The 21,791-nt window shown below is 37.1% G+C and overlaps 1 protein-coding gene across 23 annotated transcripts in view; it reads right to left on the reverse strand.

Moving 5' to 3' along the window:
- Window positions 1-3,900: 3,900 nt before the first annotated feature.
- The window catches only part of MPDZ (multiple PDZ domain crumbs cell polarity complex component), a 99,768-nt gene continuing 81,877 nt past the window's right edge, over window positions 3,901-21,791 (reverse strand). For 19 of the 23 annotated variants that reach the window (XM_027883707.1, XM_027883706.1, XM_027883722.1 and 16 more), the window contains 19 exons: window positions 21,208-21,404; window positions 20,237-20,328; window positions 19,868-19,958; window positions 19,451-19,531; window positions 18,774-18,866; window positions 18,606-18,680; window positions 17,075-17,252; window positions 16,150-16,295; window positions 15,692-15,775; window positions 14,315-14,508; window positions 13,919-14,066; window positions 10,509-10,595; window positions 9,152-9,248; window positions 8,426-8,469; window positions 7,250-7,372; window positions 6,241-6,345; window positions 6,011-6,123; window positions 4,908-5,031; window positions 3,901-4,122 (listed from right to left, as the gene is read on the reverse strand). In XM_027883707.1, the coding sequence (XP_027739508.1) occupies window positions 3,976-4,122; window positions 4,908-5,031; window positions 6,011-6,123; window positions 6,241-6,345; window positions 7,250-7,372; window positions 8,426-8,469; window positions 9,152-9,248; window positions 10,509-10,595; window positions 13,919-14,066; window positions 14,315-14,508; window positions 15,692-15,775; window positions 16,150-16,295; window positions 17,075-17,252; window positions 18,606-18,680; window positions 18,774-18,866; window positions 19,451-19,531; window positions 19,868-19,958; window positions 20,237-20,328; window positions 21,208-21,404 (2,219 nt within the window). In that variant the 3' untranslated portion in view covers window positions 3,901-3,975. The remainder of the gene's footprint in view (window positions 4,123-4,907; window positions 5,032-6,010; window positions 6,124-6,240; window positions 6,346-7,249; window positions 7,373-8,425; window positions 8,470-9,151; window positions 9,249-10,508; window positions 10,596-13,918; window positions 14,067-14,314; window positions 14,509-15,691; window positions 15,776-16,149; window positions 16,296-17,074; window positions 17,253-18,605; window positions 18,681-18,773; window positions 18,867-19,450; window positions 19,532-19,867; window positions 19,959-20,236; window positions 20,329-21,207; window positions 21,405-21,791) is intronic. The other 4 variants (XM_027883724.1, XM_027883713.1, XM_027883727.1 and 1 more) reach the window with 2 other exon arrangements.

Here is a 21,791-nt window from a genome sequence, read left to right on the forward strand (position 1 = left end):
CGTAATCTTAATAAACTGCCAAACACTGAAACAACAGAAAACATTAAGAAGTGCCAACAAATTCAAAACCTCCCATCTGAAACAAAAACCTTTCACTTGTCTCTCTAAGGATTAAATGGACATCTAACTGCTAGCACTTAAAATTCCAATGTAGTACTCACTGTTAAGAAAACAGATATGTTTTAGGTATTTTTTATATGATTCAAACAGTCCCTTGAAGTAATTAAAAAAAATTACATACTTTACCTACCTATGTGAAGATCAAAAAAAATGGGACTGACCAGAAAGTAGTTTGATGAGAAAGAGTAAGTTAAAACCTGGTTAGTTCAGTTTCTAAAAACAACTTGCTGCTGCAACTTAACAAAAAATCTTGAGTTAAAAATCAATAATTTAATTTGAAAAATTCTATTACCTTCAACTCAGATGTATATAGCTTTTACAATTCATAGCTTACCAGAAATCACTCTCCTTTCTCCTGAAATAAGAGAAGGAATAATTTTTTTTCTACTAATTTCAAACAATCATCTTCACTGGGAGTAAAAAGAACAATGAAAACATTGCCAAAAGATTGGAAACTCTATCTACTTTGGCATCATCTTCCATTAAGTAAATTCTTCTCAAGTGCCTGAAATGGATCTGTTTAACCTGTCATTGTTACCATTTCCATGAGTATTGGTGGCACATCTTCACTAGCCAATGCATTACCTTGCAACACTGAACTAAACTGCATTATAATCAAGATCTAGACATGTGGTGAGGAAGATGCATGATCTCCATCTCAGAAAAGAAATATCCACACTGCAGGTGTTGAATATGTTAAGAATAACGCTGGTCACTGTTTTAAAGAAACAAAAATTTTAATCTATTCTTACTAGTTTCAAGGGTGCCTGAGACAGAAGTGCTCTCTACACATGAATATTTTAGATGCTTCAAAGAACTTGCTTTTAAAATGCAAGAGAAAGTGTGTGTAGTAGCCTAATACCAGCCCCTTTCCAATGTCACTCCCATTCTGAGTTAAAGCTTTCTTTGCAAACACTATTAAAAAAAGTTCCTCCACAGAACTTACAAGTCTCTGTCAGTAAAAAGTGTCATCTTCTTGACACTTTTCAACAAAGATGTTTTTTCTTCATCTAAGCCTTCAGAATATACAGCTTGTTTTATTGATAAAGTGAAAGGAAGGGTATCATCAATAGTTGCTAAATTCCACCCACTCTCCTACCTGTTATTCACCAGTACCATTGCTTCTAAAAAGCTAACCCAGAAATAAAACACAACAGAAGAATGAACAGAAAAGCAGCCATGCCAGTGATACCTGCTCACTGTCAAGAGTGAGTAGGTATCTACAATCTAAGATTAAAAACCTTTTCATTTACACCACTCTAATTATTCCTCAATATTGAATAGCTGAGAGGTAAGCAAAGTTAAAAGAATGGATGGATATCTGAACAGAAAATGGGCGTGAGGCTTTTGGGAGACCCTGTTCTCCGAGTCCCAAGCTCCATGGCTCACTGTTGATCCCTCATGGCAAGTCCCATGCCTGAAGAAATGCTTTTTAAACAGACTGAACAATGACTAATGCTCTCTGGTACAAAAAAGCAAGACAGCTTCATAGTTTCATGCATTTGCAAAGAGTTTGTAAGTGAAGATAAAATCTTTAAAAAACACCAAACAATAAAACCAATTTAAGGTTCACATAAGAGTAAAACCTTTTTTTAACTACTAAATTATTTTGAATTCATCTTTTCCAGTAGAGTGAACAATGCAAGTATGCCACTGTAAAGCAATCAGGAACACACCTGCAACTTTACTTCTTTATCATGACAGTTTGGAATTTATTTATTTAAATCCCGCATTGTGACACAAAAGCAGTAACAAAATAGCTGTAAACTACTTCTGTTACAAATATAGATACTATTTAAAGTGACTTTACATATTCTAATGTAGGTAATTCTCACACTATGCAAGAAATAAGTATAAAAGAGCAATTCAATAACAGCAGCATCCAGTAATAGTACCATCTGGTTTCTTCCATCTTAGTCTACCACAGTGTAACTTCTAGAGCAGTTAAAAAGACAAAGGGGTGGATTTTTTGTTAATTCACTTACACATAGCTATCAATTTGTTAATACTATTTGACAGACACTTCTAATACTGCTTTTGTGACCCCACTTAAACAAATGCTATGTCTTTTGTATTCTCCCATAATGATGGCCTGAGCATTGCCTGCATTTTCAGTTTGGATTTCTCTTAAATGACAACTGACATGGTGGCCCTTCTTGCTACATTTTTTTTGGCTAATTAACACAAGGGATCTTTCTGCTAATTAGCATACTAGTTAGCTACGTATCTTTCTCCCTCAAAAGACTTAAGTGAAATTTTTCTGCAGGAAAAGAAATCATGGGCAAAGAGTGTTTTACCTCTGAGATTCCTAGGAGCAAGGCAGGCAAAGGCAGGCAGGCTACAATCAGCTAAGAGCTTCATTGAGTGCTATTTTTACATAAAGTTTTAGTGAAGAAAAAGTGATACATTTACTGACCACACTGCTGAACAAAGAACAGCTCCATGGTTGCATTGTACTTACTAGACACATATTGCAATTGTGCCTTTAAAATCAATATCCCCAAAAAAATAGTTGTGGCCCTCAAACCTCTTCTGCTTATTACTGATGCAGACCTTCACTGACGTCTTACTACTCACCTCCACTGGGAGGAATTTTCAGGCCTTTACCCATCCTCAAGCCATTACTCCTGGTTTTATGTCTCCTCAGTTCAAGGAGGACTCTCCCTTTGCTGCTATTGGCAATGGCAGCAACACTGTAACATCAGCTTCTTCCACACTGGCCTAGAAAACATCCAGACATCTGTCGGCAGCTAAGTAAACTGCTCTGAGCAGTTTGTTCACAGCTCTGATTCATGCAGCTTGAAGAAATGTCTGCACTGAGACTGCAGTTAGTCTTGCATGTTGGAAGAGAACAACCTTTGCTAATATTTCATATTGGGAAGGTTGTTTTCACATCCATATAGACTAGAAAATACTATTATTATAAAAGTCTGGTTCCTCTAATACTGCAGTTGCTGGGCATTCTCATTCACCAAGAACAGTTTCCACTAGCACTGAATTTTCTGGCCCTGAGCACAAATCCTCTCCTTTTGAAACAAACACACAAGACTATGCCTCAACTCTCTGCCAAAAAAACACATAAACAAACCCCCAAATCCAAACTAACAAACAAGAAACAAACAAAGCAATAAAACAAACAAACAAACATACAAACATCAAAACAAAAAACAAAACCCTCAAACCTAAGCCAAAATGAAACACAGTTTTCTCTTTTTTTGGGATACAACTTGACTTAGGAAATTGAAACACATCAACAGACAAGTAAACTAACCCATCCAAATACCCACCTAGCCCCTTCTACTTAGTCATAGAATGGTTTGGGTTGGAAAGGACCTTAAAGATCATCCAGTTACAAATAGCCACCTAAGTCCATTAATCATCGGCCTCCAGTTTACATACTTTTCCTTCTATCTCCCAAGTCTCTATTTTATTACTACTTCCTTTTTTCAGTAACCTTATTCCTGTTTTCTGACTAATGCTACCCATGCTAACTTGGGGAATTTGTAATTTTTCCAGCGTTATTCAAATATCCAAAGTTTCTTAGCAAAACATTTCAGTTTTGTTGTGTGGTTATTAATGCAAACATTCTTTTTTCTTTTTTTCCCTGTTGACGTACTGATACAAAAATATCCATCTCTTTCCATAGCTGACATAACTTCATCCCAGTGACTTGACAGTAAGAGAAATACTTCTATTGTATACAGAAATATGGTTAAATGTTGGTTTTCCTCAGTGTTGTAACCCAGTCCTGTGAATCTGGAAAAGCAAGAAGACTACACAAACACTTCCATTCTCTTTACTATGTGGAAAGTAAATAATACAGTCTTATTGACCCTAACCCTTCAGGCAGCCAGTTCATGACAATACAGTCAAAGTGACTGTTCCTTTTGTCCTTTTCAGAATAGCAACTGCTTCCTCATGAGTCACCCCTTCTAAACTCTGCCCATTCACAGCAATGATCTGATCACCCCTCTTCAGGCGTCCATCTTCTGCTGCTGCACCCTGAAACGATACAACACATAACTGCAAACTCATGCTTTTCTTTTCCCTCCTGACACACAGTCCTTATGGTTTAAGGTTGGCAGAGTGTACAAAACCCCTTGAAACATTTCTGATTTTCAATTATTCCAATACAGTCAATTGTAGCACAATTGTACTATAATACAGAAGTATGTCCTGCCCTAAGTTTCACAACATCTACAAATTGGATCTACAGGATTGTTTTGTTCCCTTAACCCTGTTAGTCCAGCTAGTAAAACATTTAAACCCTGCTATCATAGAAGCAGCATTTTCAAGACCGGGAGAAGTTTTCAGCAACTTTTTTAAGAAATTCAGTCACTAACACCCAGCTCTACACTTTGATTTACTTTAAAATTTTGGGATTCTTGATTCCTGTTTTCTCTGACTCAGGGCTGTTTCCTAGGGTAGTCCAAATTATCAAATCCAGGTCAGTATTTGAACTACTCCAAAGGTCCAGTCTAAGTTCAATAATACCATTCCCTTTACAACCTGAAGGAAACACACTCTAAATATAAGGTAAGGGAGATTTCCTAACTGCGTGCACAATTCCAGTTTTGAGGCATGGAAAAGACTGCCCTATGCTGGATCACACTTATTTGTAAATTCTGAATCTTTTGAAGACTATAACTTTCAAATACTGGATGCACATTTTGACCAGCACTTGCCCTAAAAATGAAAAGCTGTAAAAATCTTTTGGCTGCCGACTAAGGTCATGGTTTGGTCTGAGTGAACTAATAAATGGCTTGACTGAGCAAATCTACACCTACCTTTGCAAACACCGTCTTCACATAAATGGGTAAGTCTCCATGGGGACTGCCGTAGCCACCCACAATACTAAAGCCAAGGCCATCTGGTCCTCTGTCCAGAGTAATAGTCTTGTATTGAGGAGGTCTAAGGAAAGGGAAAAGACTATTGTGATTTTGTCTGAACTTTGGATTTAACGTGTATAATATTTCTTTTAAGCTAATCAATACATTTCCCTTTCTACTCTTACTACAAATACTTTTATTATAATAAAGTGGTTATTTAAGTTTGTGTAAAACACTGTAACTACCTAATGCCTATATTATTATGTAAAAGTAGCTACTTCAAACACACAGTTCAAGACATAGCTATGGCTGCTGTGTGCTGACTAATGAAGTAGATGCAATGCCAGTACCTCAAGGTTCCATAACATCTACTTCAAAAACCCTGTAATGCCTAAAATTAGTCCCATCAGTTTATGCTATAATGTTCGATTGTTTCTCTCTTTCTCTAATAGATAAACGTGTATTTGCATGTACATGTTAATACATATCATTTGTAGGTACATTTCCCCACATACACTTTGTTTGTAAGAAATTTTGAAATTCTACCTTTCAAAGTAGATACGTGTGGCTATAGAACCCTGTTCTCTCTTTGTCTGCTCCTAAAAGAAAAGTGCCTCAGAGATTGAGGCAAAACTGTTTACATAATGTACCTTGCGAGTGTACTAGAAGCAATATAGCTTGTATATCAAAAAATCTGATACTCCTGATATCCAAGCACTAGAAAGCACATTATGGAAACACAACTACTACGGTGGAAAGGGGACTTTTTTGGGTGTATCAATTAACTCCAGCTACCAAATCTCAGTGAAACGATGGAGAACGCAGAAGAAATCAAATCACACCATAACTCTATGAAGTTAAAAAAAAAAAAATTGCAGCACAGCAAATCATACAATGAAAAATGCAGAAGACGACCTCTGGCCTACAAGTGCCATATACACCAATGTGTTAATCATGATTGCGCCAAACAATTCATCATTTGCTAGAATTTGTATGATTTTTAGGTTGAGTTCCATCTAAAATAACAGGCTAAAGAGGTTGTATATTCTATAGTTACTGACCCTAAGTCATCCTGAAAAATGCCAGTTGAAGTTAGTCCCGCAAATGAGAGACTGGATGTCGGTGGATCCTGCTGCTGACCAGTTATGACACTCACTTCTCCTCCAGCTACAACCTAGGAACAGAGTTCATAAACCAGTAAAATAAGATTGCTGAAACTAAAATAAGCCATTGTAGCAGCTGGCAAAACAGTATTCAGAAAATATTCAAAATGTCACTGAAGATTTTTTACCTGCAACTCAACAGTGCCTGAAGCATTTTTTAAGATATTAACAGCTTGGGAATGAGTCATGCCCTCAGTAGATGTTCCACAGATGCTAACAATCCTGTCCCCAACCTACAGAAGAAAAGGCAGAAAATCTAACTTATTTACATAGATTTATTTGTCACTTTTTTCAACAATAACAACGGATATGTCTATTTGCATTTAGCCAGATTTTATCAGTAATGTATGTCAGGAAAAAAGAAATTAGCAACTGTACATTCACAGTCTTCTTGCAGGCAAAAAAACCCTTTTAACTACATAATAACCCAATACAAAGGTGGGAAATTCAACATCAGAATGAGTAAATTTCAACAGTTTAGCGTATTCAGTGTAAAAAAGTAATGATGGTTTACAGAATTGATCCTAACATTCTAGAAATGCACAACATGTAAAAAAGAGAGTTGCATTTTGCACGTCACCTGAAGATAGACTGAAGTAGCAAATTATCATCAGACATTCCATGTTTGAATTCAGCTTGAAATAATATTGTTCATTTTCCAGGAAACCTTAGTCGAATTCAACCCTGTCTGATACAGACTGGATACAGTACGCATTCAAATATAGTATCAGATAGGACCTCCCACTTCAACTCAGAACCCAAAAAGCACTCTCTCTGTAACATGAGAGATAAAACATACTGCATACCCTCAATTGCAGGAACAACCATGACACTCAGCAATGGCACTCACTTACAGAATGCATCCTTCTGAACCACTCTCTATGCTTCTAATTTTCACAAGCTGACTACTTCTAAGATCCGAGATTGCTTTAGGACTTCCTTTCTCAAGTTAGTACATTTCAGCAATTACATTTTCCCATGCTACCAATTCAAGCTGCTGTTTCATCAATTCAAACAGCAAGAACTCTTGACACAGCCAGAAGCACAGACTGCATAACCCAACTGCCAATTTATTGCCTGCCTAAGTACTGTGCATTACCCATGCAGTCTTTCCAGCCTTCTTAAAAATTAACTTACTCTCAGCTTCTGAGTCTGAGCGGCAACTCCGTTTGGGTGCATCATGGCGATAAATATAGGAACATCTCCAAGAGGACTTCCTACACCTCCAGCAATGCTCACTCCTAGTGAATCTGCAGGGCTCTATTATAGTAATGAAAAAAAGATAAGATTTTTCTGGAAAGAAAAGCACATACAGAGAACTTTATGCTTGCCTCAAAAAATCACTAAGCATCCTGTCTCCTGAAAATCAGAATTCCTGTGTCTCAAGCCATTTTTTAAACTAATATGCTTTGCATCACTTCAAGAAAGCAAGGAGATGACAAGAGATGTTTCTATTTCTCAGTGATAAGTGAAAATTTGCCAATTTAATTGTACATTTTATTAACTAAATACAGAATTCAGCATCGGTCCCTTAACTTCAGCACAGGAAGTCTGAGCAAGGAAAATCGAAGAGATGGGATTGCTGTCCTTAGTATTGTCTACATCAATTTCCTATTATGACCTTCCTAAAGAATAGAATTAAGCTTTATGCTCCCCCTAGTGTCCCAGTGTTGAAGAGCAAAACCAGCTGTTTACTACTGCACCACACCTGAATACCTCACTGCAAAAACTGATATTGTAAAACTGGTATTTACAGATTCTACTGTAAAAAGAATGGCTAAAACCAATTCATGTAATCAAGAGAAACAGATGCCAGGCAAAGTCAAATAAATATAAATATTTTGGACAATAAGAAGCCGTCTGTGACTAAGGTCACACGCATAATGAAGGAGACTGAATTTCACAGTTCAAAACCTCACAGCTGTACGTTTTATTAAAAATATGTGTGCAGAAAAATATTAAATACAAAAAAACAGCCTTTCAACTTCCCCTGACTTCACCAAAACAGTGTCTGGAATTAACTCAGTCTGGTTATAAAATTAGGTCCCATTATCTCTTACTAAACCTTCCTTCTTCTGCTTTCAACACAGCTCGCAAAAAGTGACAGCATAAGTCACACCGATTTTACATAAAAATATAGGCAGTGGAGGTCATAGAATCCTGACCTGAAAAATATGCAAATTAATTTCTACTGTCATATCAATTCCTCTCTCAAAACAATGAATAGGCCTAGACTTTCTTTCTGTAAAGAAACCTATTGACAACATTTACAAAACCTGTTCCTGATATGTACCATTTCATGCTATAACTTACCTTTTTTATTTCAACTGTTCTTAGTCCCTGTATTTCAGAAGCTGCTGTCAAATGAATTAAAATAAATTTTAAAAAAAGTTAACACTAGCATTCCTAGAAAACTTTCCGAATAAAGTTATCCAAACTATTATAATGATTCTAACTGTCTGCTGGTTTGTTATATATATTTTAAGCTAATTTGAAAGTGGTTGTCATTACATCAATTGGATTGAAATACTCCTAGAATAGGTGAAAGAATCAATTATTTTCTCTATTTAAATAATATTTGGAATAAAACTGCTCAGCATGCTCAAATAGAATAGAAAAAAACCCTAATATTTGCTAGCAATACTTTGGTCAGAAGTAAGTTTGTTCTACATTTAAGCATGAGACAGCTATTCCACATGTATTTTCATATCACTATATACATATAACTATACAGTATCTAGATTTTTATGAATGAGCTCGACTGAAGATGTATTTAGATTAAACAGAAAATTATATCTCAATTTAGATTCTCAGTATTTTAATCACTGATACAAGAAGTTGCTATTTTCTTTTATATAAAGGTATTACAATATATGTGTGTGATGCACTGAGTAGTAACCACCCCCACCATTTCAATTACTAAGGAATCACTTTAAGGCCTACATCACATTATTATAATATTTTAGAGAAAGTAAAAGATCTCAGCTACCAGTTCACATGTATAAAATACTGAAAACACCAACCCCCCCCCAAACTTACTAGTGCTCTTCTTTAGACCACTTTCAAAGACCTCAGGTGCACTGGACACAGAAACCGGGAAACTGAATGATAAGAGAGTGCCACTTCCTTCACTGACCTAAACACAGTGTAAGACTGGGATTAGAGAGCAGGTTCAGTCATTCAGGTAATAAGTGTAAAACTGTAACTCACTGTATTCAGTATATTTTCTGCTGTATTGAATTTTTCCTGCGCCCAGTTAAAGATGACATAGAGAACATCCACATATTTCTTGGTCACTCTTAGAGGCTCTTTGAAACATCCTTAGACCAATTTAGAGATTTCATGTCTATAACCCCATGCAAAGCTTTGAAGTGCTGCTTCCGAGGGCATGGCTAGGCCATTATATTTGCACAGAGATCTTCTAATGAAAGCTAGCCATGATTATCACAGTAGGGACAGAACACTAAAGAGATCTTTATACATTCTCATGTGTACTCGGGAATGTTCACCTACTGCATCAGCTTCATCCACACAATTTCCGGAAAGATTTACACTACACCAGCAGGGTAAGTAAAGGAACAACATGGTTTCTGGTCAGATCAGTTCACTGACTGTTACATAGTCTTCAAAATATTCAATATTGTGAACTTCATTTTAGAATAAGACTAGCCAGAGTTTGCATGTTTTCATCTTTTCTGACAATACCCATTTTGTAGAGAGTCTAACATTTCAGTCTTATCCTGTCTTACACTGCTTACTTGAAACTGTTTAATTATGTTTTGTCTTAAAACTATTTATCTTCAGTACTTGAGATCTGCATACTCAGTTTACAACCAGAGAAAGTTCTAAGGCAACTTAGGAGCTCTCGGAAATGTAGTTCCTACTGGAGAGAATGACAATATGAGCTGCTACCACATGCAAAACATTTCAAATGCAAAAAGTGATACAAGTTTGTAACGCTATAACACTAGCCAACAACTAAATAAATAAGAGAAGTCTGATGGAAAGGGTGCAGGTTTTCTGCTTCTGGTGACCAAGATAATAGTAAAAACATGCAAAGAATGGAAAAGTTCACTAAGTTTACTGAAATAATACTCCATTGCATGCCAAGTACTCTGAAAGTAACAAAGAGGTTGACTAACTTGTGGTATTGCATGCTTTCCAGGCTGAAGCCTGGAGCAAAGCCATTTCTGGCTTACATTTTTAGCTGGATCCTGTCTATAACAGACAATATGCTAAAGTGAACATACAAAAATATGTTCTGAAAAGCCAAAAAATTTCTTAGTCTTAGATGAGGTATTTGAAAAAACCACTGTCATCATAAAACCACTTCTTTTTATTTGCTTTCATTATATAACCATTTTCTTCCAAACTAACCAGTTTTACAGTTACATACCTGGCTGCTCTGGGATGTTCTCCTCTCAGAGTGGAAGGGTCCAGCTTTTATTCTTCCGACCTCTAGTCTTACTGTACCTAAGGAACACTAAAGAACCAGTCACTTAAAACACAGCTCTTCTGTCTACAAAATTAAATCCTACGACAATATTTAAGTCACTTATTAGACAGTGGAATATAGAAAAAAGATATCAACAGAGGGGAGAGTCACGGACTAGCCACCCTGAAATGAGCCCTTCAGAGAGTTCATGACAGGACCAGAGACGCACAGACCAAGTACACCATGATATTCAATACTGACCAGGGTATTTTTTGGATTAATCTGCATTACAATGAAGACATGAAAATCACACAAGAAGACTAACTCTGATACCTTGCAGAGTACCTTTATAAGGAGTAGTTCTGTTCTCTTGCAATGTCAACATCTATTTTCAAGTTGACATTTTTCAAGGAATAATGAAATTGACTATTTTCACAATAAACACTAAAACCAGTGTAATACCTTGAAGTCTTAATCATTATTTCTGTTTATATGACTGAGAACATGGTATTTAAACAGGAAGTTACTCATCTCTCTCACACTTTTGAAACAATCTGTTTCTCTGGATAGGCATCAACACAACTCAAAAAATTTTGGGCAGGAAATTTTCTAAACATCTATCTGTAGTTTAAGTGAACTTTCTGCCTCTGACTTCCAGCAAGAAGCTGGGTGATATGGAAGGACTGCACATGGTAAAGCCTCTTCACTACTCTTCAAGCTTTTAATTATATCTTTAAGTATCCACATCTCTATATGAAATGCACGTCTTAGAAGAAAATTCAATCAAATATTTAGAAACAAAGACATTACTTTGAACAGACAGTCATTATCACAAACAAGATTTAGAAAATTGTATCTCCAAGATAATAAAAGTAGTGTCAAAAGAAGACATCTGTCTGCAATGTATTCAAATACACAAATGTCAGTGTTTTGTTGCTATTTTGCTTTCTCTTTTTTCTTTCACCAGGAAGTTGTTACTGTGAAATTCTGTATTCCAGGAATTTAACATTACATCAGTTTGCCTTTATTTATCATGTTTTATCTTTAATACCCTAAGAGAGGTTCATGTATTTGTCAGAAAAATTCACATTAATATACCAATATATCAAAGTCGACTGGACGTATCCATTCAAAAAGGGTTTCCATCCCTCATTTCCTGTTGTTATACTCTTAGGGTTGCCACTAAAACAGATCTATTACTAAATTGCTTTTTAAGTTATTAATTTTTAATGTTGAATTCTCTATGTCCTATAATCAAAGCTCAGGTAAAACCATTCTTTGCTGCTCCTATTAAACCATATGGACAACTCTTATTCAAAATGGAAAAATGGTGAAGTAATCTATGTGCCTAAAATTACCACATCGTCACATAAAATGCAAACCCACAAATTAGATTTTAAAATTACAATGTGTGAAAGTGGGAAGTCATACTTTCCAATTGAACTTGTGAATAAATCAATTTTCTTTTAGTGTTATTACACCTTCCTTTATTACTCTCTTCCTGAAATCTCATGTTCAATAAATCCGTAAGTCTGGGGAGAGAAAAAACTGATAGTCTTTTCACGTATTGTAGGGATACTTCAAAAGAAGCACTTCAAGAACAGGTAGAATTTTCAGACTTATGATGCATTCTATTGGTCCCATGTGACTAAAAATACACTGGAATTTTTCCGAAGATTATAAATAATTTTCTATATTTTACTATATTACTACACAAGTGATAGTGCTTTATTCCACCTATACTGTGTGAAAAAAGCCATTGTTAATAATAATCTGTTTAAGGTATTTTAAAAGCTTCATTTCTCAGGGCTAGGAAAATTAATTACAAGTACTACTGACCAGGATGAAGTATTTAAACATGAATGTATGAATGGTAAGTGTGAACTAAGTATTCAATTAGATACTCCAAAATGCCTGTCAAAATGAAAGAAACTTTCCACAAGAAATGGCATTTTTATTTACAGAAGAGGTAAAAGAACAGCATATAAAGAAGAAACTCTATGTTCTTAAATAAACTAAAAAAAGTAACAGGTAAGAATGGAAAAGTACAATTACCACAGAATATTACACTAACAACTTCACTGTCACAATACAGACTCATTCTGGTTTTCTTACTATTGGGCACATGCTGAAAACACAGAAGTGCTCCTACATCCCCCTTTATAACCCAGGACCTCTCCACCCAAATAAAACAAAAAACTCAAGGAACTGTTCAAGATCTGCAAAAATATACCTTTGAATGTGAGTGTTAAGAAGAATGATTGTGTGCCTATGTATCCAAGAGACAGATAAAATTACTGTCTCTTAAATTTTATCCAGTGGAACAGTTTTCCATTGGAAAATGCTGACTCAGTGAAATCCCTACCATACAGCATAAATGTCTCAAAACTCTGGACTGAAACAACAGATGAGCGGGCTGACCAGCTGGACTTCCTCCCAGATCACAGAAAATGTTCTATGTCTGATTTCATTCTGATTTGGAAATATGGGAAGGATATCAGAAGCACAAAATCTATCGAAAATAGAGATTCTGATTCCAAGAGCTGTAGATACGAAAGATATCTAGGTAAGATAAGAAAGCTTCTTTTACTATATGCCTTGGTCACTGAGAAATGTGTTGTAGTATTCAATGGATGTGAGGTGGCACTGGACATACACAGTTAAAAAAAGATTAGCATTATCAGGTATTAAGAATCATACAACTGTAGAATCATAGAATTGTTTGGGTGGCAAGGAACTGTGAAGACCATCCAGTTCCTACCGCTCCTGCCTTGGGCAGGAACATCTTCCACTACACCAGGTTGCCCACAGCCCCATCCACCCTGGCCTTGAACACTTCCAGGGATGGGGCATCCACAGCTACTCTGGGCAACCTATTCAAATGCCTGACCACCCTCCCAGCAAAGAATGTCTTCCTAATATTTAATTTAAACTGTCAGTTTAAAACCATTCCCCCTTGTCCTATCACTACAGGCCCTTGTAAATGAACTATGAAAGTAATCACTTTTGGCACACCTACTCTGATGAATTCTCAGTCATTTAAAGTCAGTTCTGTGTATCCTTCCAAAAATGTGAGATAGTTAACCAATTATAAATTTGCTGGAGAAAATACAGTGTTAATTTCAGATTGTTCTAGGTAATGGTCCTCTATTGCCCTATAAACATATGGCATTCTGTACCACCACTACTCCCATTTTCATCAGGCAAAGTACCAAAATCTGAATACTCTAGATTTCAGGAAGTTTAAATTTGAATCCACAGCTCACCTCACTGACATCACATTAACAGTATGAACTCAGCCTGAATAAAATTGAAGCTCTCATAAAATCTGGACCTCAATTTTTCACTATTTTCTTCTCTTTTCGCAATACCTTTAGCAAAGCTGCAACAGCTTCCTGGTTAGCATTTCGGACATCTTCTCCATTCACTGTCAATATCTGGTCTCCTTGCATCAATCTCCCATCTGTATCTGCTATTCCTCCTTTGACGATGTCTGACACAAACACGCCTGTATCATTTCTGCAAATACACACATGGACTTTGCATTACAGCATTTTTATGGCTTGCTATTGGGAAGACAGTAAACACTGTCTCATTTTTCTGAGTAACAATGGGCTACTTCCTTTAGGAAAGACCAATGAGTTTAGGCACAAAAATGACATGTTCGGCCCTCAAGCCTGTAGAATCTGAGCACCAGACCACAACAGACCACAGCGTGAGCACGCCCAGAAAGTTCCAGACATTGACTCTCCAGGTGCTTTACTTACCTTTTCCCAACAATACTCAGCCCAAGGCCTTTGCCAGGCTTCTTCTGAAGCTCTACATTAAGCACATCATACATGTCTTCCTCCTTGTACTGGGCCTCATCTCTGTACACAGTTAGACGAACTTTTTGGGGAGTCTGTCGGAGGACATTTATGGCTTCATCATGTGTGGCATTCCTGAGGTCAATTCCATTCACCTGCAGTGAAAGCATACAATGGTAAATTGTGTAGCACTTTCCATCAGACAAACAGAACAGACCTTCTAGCAACAAAAGGGACTGTATTGGGTTTGCGCGGCCAGGTTTTGGTAGGGGTGATGGGGCTACAGGAGTGGTTCCCGTGAGAAGCTGACAGAAACTTTGTCCATATCTGGAGCCAGTAACAGCTGGCTCCAGGATGGACCCACCACTGGCCAAGGCCAAGCCATCACGAATGACAGTAACGCCTCTGCGATAACATATTTAACAAGGAAAAAAAGTTTTGCACAGATGAAAATTTCAGACAGAGAAGAGCAGAGTGAGAACATGTGAACAACTCTGCAGACACTAAGGTCAGTGGAGAGGGAAGGTGAAGAGGTGCTCCAGGATGAGGTTCCCCTGCAGACCATGGTGAGGCAGCTGTGCTCCTGTAGCCCATGGAGAACCATCAGGGTGCAAAGATCCACCTGCAGCCTATGGAGGAGACACAAGCCAGAGCTGGTGGATGCCTGAAGTAGGCTGTGACCCTGTGGATATATATCTACTCCATGCCGGGGGCCTAGCAGTCACCCTTGGAGAGAGGAGCCCATGCTGGAGGTTTTCCTGGTGGGACTTGGCAGGGGACCCACACTGGAGCAGCCTGTGCCTGAAGGAAACTGCACTCACCCCATGGAAAAACAATCCACATAGCAGCAGTTCATGAAGAACCATTGCCTGTGGGATGGACTCACGCTGGAGAAGTTCATGAAGAAGTTCATGAAGAACTCTCCTACTGGAGAGGCCCCACAGGGAGCAGGGGAAGGACTTCTCTCCCTGAGCAATGGCAGAAACAACAACTTAATGTAACCCCCACTCTTGTCTCCTTCTGCTATTGTAGGGGAGGAGGTAGAACTTGGAAGGAGGGAGGGGTGGAAGGAAGGTGTTTTTAAGGTTTCTTCTACTTCTCAATTTCTTGCTCTGACTCTGTTTGTAATAAATTTATTAATATCCCCACTTTGAGTCTGTTTTGCCTATGATGGTGATCAGTAAGTGATCCCTCCTGGTCCTTATGTAAGCTCATGAATCCTTTGTTATATTTTCTCTCCCCTGTCCAGTTGCAGAAGGGAGTGAGAGAGCAGCTTTGGTGGGTACTTGGCATCCAGCCAGGGTCAATCCACTACAGCCACCAAACGAATCACCATACCTCTAGTATCTGATCCCCAGCCCACAATCTCCCATCTTTAGATGCTGCTCCTTCTTCATATACTTCATGGATAATGATTGCTCCCTGTGGACAAAAAAAAAAAATAAAAAAAAATTGCATGTTGCAAGAAAATGCCCCATTTTGAAACACAAGCAACTGAAAATTCCTACTGCAATTTAATAATTTAATCAATAATTTATCATTTTTATCAATAAAAGTATGATCAAAAAATATATAAGAAAAAATATATAAGAAGTTTATGAAGTTTATGAATCAAAATATTCAGGAAGCTCATTTAAACTTTTAATTTCAGTAGTCCTTTTTTCTTTTTTTTTTCCCTGAACTGGTTTCTTTTGTGTCCTTCTACAAACACTACAGAAACAAATGACGAAAAAATTTCTTCTATCAGAAGATTACTGTCATTTCACTTGAGTGACACACATATTTTTCCAACCAACCAGCAAAGTGTCTGCTCCTCCAACAATGCTCAGACCAAGACCAGTCCGCCCTTTGGAGATATCAATGGTTGTTTCACATCCAGGAATGATGGGACAAGTAGCTGGGTCAGAGGCTAACATGGCTGGAGTTGAAGATCTGCTTGTGTCTAAAACAACAATAAACATCCTGGTTACAGTAAGAGGGCTCGGTATTAGAAAAGTGACTTTAAACCAGCATTTTTCAGGGCTCATTGACAGCTGCACAGCAACAGCTGACCTCCAGAGAGTGATGCTGCCAACTCTCCCTTCCCCTCAGACAAGTACTATCCTATAGTTTTATTTACAACTGTCCTGTTTTTATGCCATCAAGTACCTGGGTCATAGTCTGGACAGACAAAGAAGATATTGTACACAACACATTCTATTTAGGATAGAATTTAATTTAAATATCTGTATGATGTGTGCATTACTAGAGTTATTAACTGCTTAGAATTGTGTTGCTTAACCAATAACCTTCATCCATCAGTAACATCTTGACTCTCCACTCTAAATGAGTCAAATGCGGCTACTTATAAATGGCAAGACAGTCTCAACCATCCCCTTTCCCTAGGAAAAATGACATGACTTTTGTCCCTCATTTTAAGGAATGCCTCTCACTTAGTTCCAGACAATAATGAGGCACCTGCTGCAAAGCATTTGGCAGGGAGGAGAAGATCCCTCCATTTTCCCGCCTCTGCAACAGGCTAGTCGGAAACTATCAGGTAGTGGTGGAAACTATCCAGGATGGTGGCACAATGCTTCATTTAGACGAACGTGTAATTTGAAAGTATTAGAAAATGCAACTCACAAGACAGCTGAGTGCATACAAAAGGAGGAAATTTACAAGATGGGTATTCATTTTAACATTACAACCTCAGTGAAGATAAGCACACAAGGAAAACATTACTTTTGACTGCTTCTGGTTCTGGTGAGCTGGAAGCAGGAACAGTTGCTGGGGGCTGCATATTCCTCTTCTCTGCTGGGGCAGTGCTGGAAGGGACTGGTGCTGCAGTCAGGTTATCCATTTCTACTGAGTTGATTGTAAGCCTCACTGTACTTTTGGATGTCTTCAGAAGACTTATAAACTGAACGAAAAAAGAAAAGCTGATGAAGAGTGTAACTGGATTGTTCAGTTACAAACCAAAAAGAAAGCAGAATAACTGTTCTGTAAACTGGAGCTACCAGATACAATCCTGCAGGTTTTCTTGGCAAGGAACAAAGACAAATATTGGTGTTTTTTTCTGAGAAACTTTTCTCCACAAAACTTTGCCAAACTATATCAGACAAGAATGAGGCAGACTTTCAGTGTCCTCTCTGAACCAAATACTCTATTTATGGCAATTATTAGAAAAACAGAAAACTAGTAGTGCCTTTTAATGCTGGATGGAGCTCAATTCTGATCTCACAGAAGTCAATATCACAACATCTTTAAGAAATGTGCTACTGCCATTCTGGAAGGAATATTCAAAAGTATTACCTGAACTATGGGAGGGAGAGAAGGACATCAGGGTGTAACACAAAATCTAGTTTCAAGAGATACCGAAAAATCTTCAAAATCAATTACCATCTTACAAAAAAGACACCACATCCTCCTGAGACTTTACATTTCAGTAAAACTATTTTCAGAAACTACTTACTCCATCTCTCTATTCTTCCAAAGCTTAACTACTTGCCTACAGACTACTTCACTGTCATTTACTTATTTACTGCTTCAGAGATAGTAGTGCATCAGAGAGTAAGATTGATGCTCTCCTAATTGCCCTTTAACAAACAGAAGGTAATGTACTCATGCCTAAAGAATCAGTTTTCCTGATAGCAAGGCAAGTGCTAGAAAAACCCCTCCTTGATTCATTACGGAATCCAAATTGAGTGTGCAGAGCTAGAAGTTAGAAATAAATCTTGTTGTTTAGGAACAGAGATATGTTTCTCCAAAGGGCTGAAATACCAGGCTTGGAATATAATGAGGCTGTTACTGCAAACAGTCCCCTTGGATAAGCACAGTTCATGACCTGATTTACCACTGACACAACTCACCCATGTAGATTTACACATATTAAATTTACTAGTTCTAATACTTTTAAAGTGGAATAGCTATGCAGAGTCATTACTGAGCAATAGTTTATGGTTTTCATTGCACTACTAAGTGCCTCTTAGTCATCAAGTCTGAACCACAGAGAAAATAAAATCACATTTTTAGCACAGAGATAGATGATTCATGTAGTGCATGAATGTAAAATAACAGCTGAGCTTTAAATTTAGACTTCAGCTTATTCTGCAGTAGTTTGCTTATCCAGATAGTGCCTGCAGATCTTTGCTTCTTCAGCCAGCTTTGAAAGATATGTCAGAGCACAGTCATGAAAACCTTGCTGGTTTAAGACACAATCACTCCTATGTTAAGCGGTGTGATTTCTGCAACATTCCTGACACTTCACAAGCACCTTTTCCACAGGATATCCCACAACAATTTCATCATCCACTGCCAGAATCTGATCACCAACTTTGATTCGTCCATCCTGGAAAAAACATAGAATAAAAAAATATGAGCTCTTGATCCTACTCCAAAAAACATTTTTCATTCCCTAATTGAATTTTAAATATTCTCACACCTTTGCTGCTGCACCATGATCTGTTAAGCTCTTAATAACTACTCCATTAATTGTGTCTTCTTCACTGATGGCAATGCCAAAGCCTCCTTGATCCTAGGGCAAACAGAAAATGCAAATGGTTAAGTACTGTGTATATCAAAATGTTAAAATACATTCACTAAAGACTAGTGAAGCCTGCTGACATAACAAAAGTTTGGTTTTTCACAATGCATCAATATTTTTGTTTTAAACTAATCTATTTCTGAAATAGATTCCACCAGCCTACAAACAGTATACTCACTACCAAGACATGCCTAAAACACTTCTAAATTCAAACCCACTTCTTAGAAGCTTACAAGATCAATTGCAATTCAGTTGTTACTTTGAATAACTGAGGCAACACTTTTACCTGAGGAACCACTAAAAGTTTTTCAAACAGAACAAGAGGAGACTTCTTCCAGAGACACAGAGCAAATTGGCAAATTTATGTGAAGTTAAAGCAACCCACAACTCAAGAATAGTCATTATGTGAGGAAAACTTTGGGGTCCATTCACAGATAGAGAGGCGAAGACCTCTAGAAATCACTGTTCTAACTTCTGAGAGACACATTTTGTTTGCCATAAGAAGGACTCCATTACAAAGATGCAGGCTAGTGAATACAAGTGGGACTGACATAAATTTAATTTTCATCACATACCTTAGGGAGTTCCACATACTGAATGTTTTTACATGAACTCAAGTCAGAAAAAGCACTAGAGTTTGCAACACTTGCATCAGTCTAAAAGAAAATGAAAATGTAATTGTAAGCAACTGTATCCAATATTTTGCATCAAAATAAAGTAGCACACAAACACTTAAAGTGAGTCTGATCATTTTCTAGATTAATTTAAACTTCTATAACCCTATCAATGGGAATGTCAGACTTACTTCACAGTATAGAAGAATATAAAATGAAACAAAATTGAGTACAGCTGTAATATTTAGTAGCCTTACTAAAATTTTTTCTATTTGATTTCATTCTCTTTTATGGTATATTCTAAGCAGACAGAGCACTCCTCTATCCAGAACAATGTTAGTATCTTGGTCAAATAAGAAAAACAAATATTTACTTTACCTCTTGATGTTGAAGGGTCCCTGAGGTACTCTGTGAAGCCTCTACTGACTTTGCAGGGCAAACAGCCATCTGATTTACTGCATCTTTATTTCTGCAACAGATTCAGTTAAAGAATGTAGTAAGAAGGCAGTAGTACGGCACCATATTTCTAAGAACAAGTTGAAGCCTAGTCCTTTATTTTACTTGATTTCTGGTTCTAACAATACAAGTATCAAAACAGAAAAGTCCAGGGGCATATTTAACAACTACTAATTGTGATCAAAAGCACACATTCCTTACCAAAATTAAAACAAACAAACAAACAACCACAAAAAACTTGAGCACATTAAAAAATAAATGTTTTTAGCCAAACCTTTAACCAGAACTTACCTGATAAAGATCACTTTTACTTTAGATGGTGTGCATTTGATTATTGAGGAAGCATTCTGATGAGTCTTTCCATAAAGTATTTGCCCATTTATCTACAGAAAGGTAGCAATTATTTATCAAAATATCAAAATATTTTAACTACTTATATTCATTACAGTCTGATTTCAAACTAATATTGTCACAGTGCTGAAAATGTCATTCTCTGAATTATACCAGGTTGACCTGGCACATCATCTCTTTTCACTTGCTATTGATCACTTTATGACTGATGTGGTGATAAAGCAGGGCCATGGGAAACTCTAACCATAACAAATACTGAATTGCTTATATCCAGCAATGAGATTGATATTATTTAGTGAATGTCAGGCACTCTGAATCCCTGAGCAAGGCACTGAACACTGGTACATTTAGCAGAGTTTTAAACTAGATTTGGCGGCAGAATGGAATGTACTTTTGTGTGTCAGAGAGGAACCAGGAAACACCAACACTTAAGGAAGCATCAGAGAAATACTTGTAAATCATCTCATAAATATCACTTATGCTCATATACCTATTGGAAATTTTATCTGCATATTTAGTGGTTTGGTCACTCCACACTTCTATAACTAGAGAATTAATTAGAGACGCCTGGAGCACTCCATAGACAGATGGACTAAAGGATTTTAGTATTTTTTCATGGTCTGCAACTCACTGCCCTTCTATATGTCTCCATAAACCCAAAACTGCTGTTATCTCCCCTTTTTTTTCCATTTTAAATACACAAACACACTTTTATTTAGCACTACTATAACCAGAAAAACTGCAACTAGTTGGCATATATCAGAAGGAAAATCTGGTAGCATAGTGATAAATTGGATAAATTGGGGATTTCAAAGTTCACTGAAGAACACCCATATTGCAGCAAGAATCCAGTATCTTAATGCATTTTAAATCAGTATGTTTGGGTTTCAGTATAAATTGAAATAACTCACCTCTAGCAACTCATCTGCAATTTGTAACCTGCCATCTTTTCCAGCTGCTCCATTTGGATCAATTCCCACTATAAAGACACTCATCCTGGATCGGTCTTTGTTACCAGCAAGACTAAGTCCCAGACCTGTTCTTCCTTTTTCCAGCTCAATCATGTGTAGCTCCCCCGGTAGATTTCCATAGCGCTGTACGATCTTTTCTAAATGTAAAAGTGTGGGCAGCAGAGGTTGGATTAGAAAGTTTCACAAGTTACCTAGAGTCAAGATCAGTGTCCAGTGGGCATTATCTGACAGAAAAATCCCAAACTGGATGAGAAAATTTTCTCATCTTCTTTTAAGCTAAGCCTTAGGTGATTTACAATAATATTTCCTGTTTTCCTTATAACTTAAGAAAACATTAAAACTTTTCTTAAAACAAGATTTTTCACACATAAGAGTAGTAATATTCTCTCCAGCAACACCTTCAGGTAAAACAAACTATCATATTAATCACTGCCATCAGTTAACAGGAGTATAATGACATTCTTCAAGTAGTACTACACATTAATCAGTGAACTTAGACCATGGAGGAAAACAAAGACTGCAGT

Source organism: Empidonax traillii, unplaced genomic scaffold (genome assembly GCF_003031625.1).
Source record: "Empidonax traillii isolate 1590-97213 ecotype Southwest subspecies unplaced genomic scaffold, ASM303162v1 scaffold133:size1091145, whole genome shotgun sequence".
Lineage (NCBI taxonomy): Eukaryota > Metazoa > Chordata > Aves > Passeriformes > Tyrannidae > Empidonax > Empidonax traillii.